General features: G+C 38.1%; 1 protein-coding gene across 1 annotated transcript; it reads left to right on the top strand.

Annotated features, from left to right (window-relative positions):
* Positions 1-208: 208 nt before the first annotated feature.
* Positions 209-4427, top strand: LOC142605614 (putative calcium-transporting ATPase 13, plasma membrane-type). The gene has a single exon (XM_075777040.1). It carries the CDS (start codon positions 1018-1020, stop codon positions 4066-4068), a length of 3051 nt encoding a protein of 1016 aa, XP_075633155.1. The 5' UTR covers positions 209-1017; the 3' UTR covers positions 4069-4427.
* The last annotated feature ends 217 nt before the right edge of the window (positions 4428-4644 follow it).

Raw genomic sequence — 4644 nt, 5'->3', positions numbered from 1 at the left:
CTACTACATAACAAAATCATTGCTCTGAAAGTATAGTAAAAACCCTCCGATGTTTACACGTAAAAGCAACATACGGAAAGCTTAGTGATATTTCAAGTTGACAACGCGTAAACACGGACCGACACCGGCGACACGGATACATGAACATGAACTACTAACTATAAAATGTTACCCTCTCCAATCTCCATTACATCAACATACGTCTTTAATTTCCAGGCCTTGTAGTAGACTACTTTTACCACATCTTCCATTTGGTGGTACCGTACCACAACATATCTCCCACAATATTACTTTCCTTTTATATTTCTTGCCTTGATTACTACTACATTTTTGTCAAATCCTTGCGTTGCTCTCCAAAACACAGATCCCCATAGCCATCTAAATTTACTTCTGCTCTGCTTTCCAAACCCCGGTTCCAGCCTTCAAGTTTCAGGTCCTATTCTTTAGACTGTTTTATCCAATTTGGCATCTCTACATATCTCCGTTCTCTTTTTATACATTAATTATTGCTCCATCATTTATTTCCTCATATCATTCCCCTGCTTCATATTCACTCGTACGAAAATTTTATTCCTTCTTACTACTACATTTTGTCAATCCATTGCTTTCTTAATCCAATTCTCTATAGTAATTTGCTTCATTTTACTTTACTCCTATATTCCATTCCACACAACTCATAGTCTCATTCCAACTACAATTCCAACCTTCAGGTCTTTAAAATTTACATATGTATAATTTTTTTTTTTATTGTTTTTAAAAGTCACACCTACTGAAGTTAATGAAATAAAGTTAGCCAAACAAATCCTTATTTCATAAACCAAATCTCTATAGTAATTCTTTTGCTTTAATTTTTTTAATTACCTAAAATCCTTTTTGCTCATTCATCCTTTGATAATTTACTCGTGAAAATGTTTGCTTTTCTTTCCTTGTAATTACTACATTGTCAATTCCTTCCTTTCTTAAAGAATTATTTTTAGTGATCTGCTAAATTTACATTCATCCTGTGATTTCTGAACCATGGCTAGTATTAACATCCTAGAAAACTTGGAGCAGATTCTGTATTTACTTCGTGTACCAAACACCCTTAGTGAACCCAAAAAAAGATGGCTATCGGCTTTTGTTTCCATCTATTATTCTAGAGCCTTACTACCAAAGAAGAATAATGCCAAGATTCCACCCTATCCATCTTTCGTAAGTTTGGATCTCAATCCAGACAACAGTTGGAAGACTGATCAATCAAGTCTCAACAAAATTGATCAAACAAGTCTTACTAAGCTTGTAAAAGAGGAAAACATTGAAAAGCTCCAAATTATTGGAGGAGTTGATGGAGTGGCATCCATTCTTGAAACCAATGTTGAATGCGGGATTCCCGGCAATGTTGAAGACATTGCTCACCGAAATGAGGCTTTTGGCTCAAACACTTACAAAAGACCGCCTACAAAGAGCTTCTTCCATTTTGTAGTGGAAGCCTTCAAGGATCTTACCATTCTCATCCTGCTAGGCTGTGCTGTACTTTCTCTTGTGTTTGGCATCAAAGAGAATGGAATAAAAGAAGGATGGTATGACGGTGGAAGCATATTTGTTGCTATATTTCTTGTCATTGTTGTTTCTACCATAAGTAACTTTAGGCAAAACAGACAATTTGACAAGTTATCCAAAGTTAGCAACAATATCCAAATTGAAGTTGTAAGAGCTGGGAGACGTCAACGGATTTCAATATTTGAAATTGTCGTTGGAGATGTCATTTGCTTAAAGATTGGAGATCAAGTTCCAGCAGATGGACTATTCTTAGACGGGCATTCATTGCAAGTGGACGAATCTAGCATGACAGGGGAAAGTGACCATGTAGAAGTAAATTGCAGTCATCCATTTTTGTTTTCTGGTACTAAGGTGGTTGATGGCTATGCTCGGATGCTAGTCACTTCGGTTGGGATGAACACGATATGGGGAGAGATGATGAGCTCAATTAGCCGCGATATCAATGAACAAACACCTTTGCAAGTTCGGCTCAACAGGCTAACTTCATCAATAGGTAAGGTTGGTTTGGCAGTTGCTTTCCTAGTTCTTGTAGTCTTGTTGGTTCGATATTTCACTGGGAATACTGAAGATGGGAATGGAAATAAAGAGTTCAATGGCAGCAGCACCAAGGTCAATGACATACTAAATGCTGTGGTGGGGATTGTTGCTGCTGCAGTTACTATAGTTGTGGTTGCAATTCCAGAAGGTTTGCCTTTGGCTGTGACGCTTACACTTGCTTATTCCATGAAAAGAATGATGGCTGATCAAGCTATGGTGCGAAAGCTCTCTGCTTGTGAGACCATGGGATCTGCCACGACCATTTGTACTGACAAAACAGGCACCCTCACTTTGAATAAAATGAAGGTGACTAAGTTTTGGCTAGGGAAAGAATCTTTTGTACCAGCTACTTACTCATCAATTGCTCCATATTTTCTCAAACTGCTACAAGAAGGAGTTTCTCTAAACACAGCTGGTAGTGTTTACAAGCCTGCTTCAGGATCTGAAATTGAGTTCTCAGGCAGTCCCACTGAGCAAGCAATTCTTTCATGGGTTGTTTTGGAGCTTAGCATGGAAATGGAACAATTGATGCAAAGTTGCAAGATTCTTTATGTTGAAGCATTCAATTCTCAAAAGAAACGTAGTGGAGTCCTGATAAGGAGAAATGCAGACAACACAATCCATGTACATTGGAAAGGAGCTGCAGAGATGATATTGAAAATGTGTTCAAGTTACTATGACGCTTCTGGAATTATGAAAGATCTAGATGATGGTGAAAAGATGAAATTTGAGCAAATTATTCAAGGTATGGCTGCCAGTAGCCTCCGATGCATTGCTTTTGCACATAAGCAAGTTTCAGAAGAAGATCAAGAACATGATTCCGAACAAAAAAAGATGGAAGAAGAAGGTTTGACCCTATTAGGACTGGTGGGTATTAAGGACCCCTGTCGTCCAGGCGTAAAGAAAGCTGTGGAAGATTGCCAAAATGCGGGTGTGAACATCAAAATGATCACTGGAGACAATGTTTTCACAGCAAAAGCTATTGCTACTGAATGTGGAATACTAAGGTTTGATCAAGACATGAGTGGAGCAGTGGTAGAAGGTGTCGAATTTAGAAACTACACACCAGAGGAGAGAATGGAGAGAGTTGATAAAATTTGTGTGATGGCAAGATCCTCTCCCTTCGACAAGCTATTGATGGTAGAATGTTTGAAACAAAAAGGTCATGTTGTTGCAGTCACTGGGGATGGCACAAATGATGCACCAGCATTGAAAGAAGCTGATGTAGGACTTTCAATGGGAATTCAGGGCACTGAAGTGGCCAAGGAGAGCTCAGATATTGTCATTTTGGATGATAACTTTGCCTCCGTTGTCACAGTCTTAAGGTGGGGAAGATGTGTGTACAACAACATCCAGAAGTTCATTCAGTTCCAACTCACCGTGAATGTTGCTGCTCTTGTGATAAACTTTGTAGCAGCTGTCTCAGCTGGAAAAGTCCCATTAACAGCAGTTCAGTTATTATGGGTGAACCTAATTATGGACACATTGGGTGCTTTAGCTCTTGCAACAGAGAAGCCCACCGAAGAGTTGATGACAAAGCCACCAGTAGGTCGAATTGAACCACTTATTACCAACATAATGTGGAGAAATCTCTTAGCTCAAGCTTTGTATCAGATTATCGTTCTCTTGACCTTGCAATTCAAAGGTGAATCAATCTTCGGTGTGACCGAGAAGGTAAATGACACCTTGATCTTTAACACTTTTGTTATTTGTCAAGTGTTCAATGAATTCAATGCAAGAAAGCTTGAGAAGAAGAATGTGTTTAAAGGGATACATAGGAACAAGTTGTTTTTGGGGATCATTGCCATAACCATAGTCCTTCAGGTGGTCATGGTGGAATTTTTGAAGAAGTTCGCAGATACAGAAAGGTTGAACTGGGGGCAATGGGGTGTGTGCATTGGAATTGGAATAGTATCTTGGCCAATCGGTTGTATTGTCAAGTGGATACCTGTTCCACACAAACCATTGCTCAGCTACCTAAGGATGAAATAGAATTAAGGAATTCCACTAGTATTTTCATTCTTATTGAAATCCCAAGGTTGAACGCACTTCTGCAGTAGATTTTGCACCAGTCTTATCCCATGGAAAGCAACAAGTGATTGGGGAGTGTAACACCTCCAACAAGCAACAAGCATGGAATGAGACCTGTGCAAAATCCTCTTCAACTGCGGTTCCTCCTTGGGCTTTTCTCCCATATTCTGTATTCATAGCAATAATTCTCTAGGCTTTCGAAGCAAATATTTTATGCTTTGTATTTTTTATTTTACTGTTTTAGTTCACACTGTAGCATAAGATATAATGATATATGTAAGCATTTGATGTCATAAAATTAATAAAAATATTTTACTGAACTATTTTTTTTCATATCTAAAGAGCTGTTTCAATCATGTATTTCTGTGGTTTGTTTGAATGTTAAATTTAAAATCTTAACACCAAGATTAGTTACTACTTTCTAAACATTTTACAACAATTGTGCTAAGAACATAAATTCAAGTAACATATATCTAAAGATTATTTGGCCTAATCAAGATCTATCACCAAACCTTTATGGCACAATCAGCGGTTGTA

This window comes from Castanea sativa, chromosome 8, assembly GCF_040712315.1.
Source record: "Castanea sativa cultivar Marrone di Chiusa Pesio chromosome 8, ASM4071231v1".
NCBI classification, from domain to species: Eukaryota; Viridiplantae; Streptophyta; class Magnoliopsida; order Fagales; family Fagaceae; genus Castanea; species Castanea sativa.
This window is presented reverse-complemented; position numbering and strand designations above follow the sequence as displayed.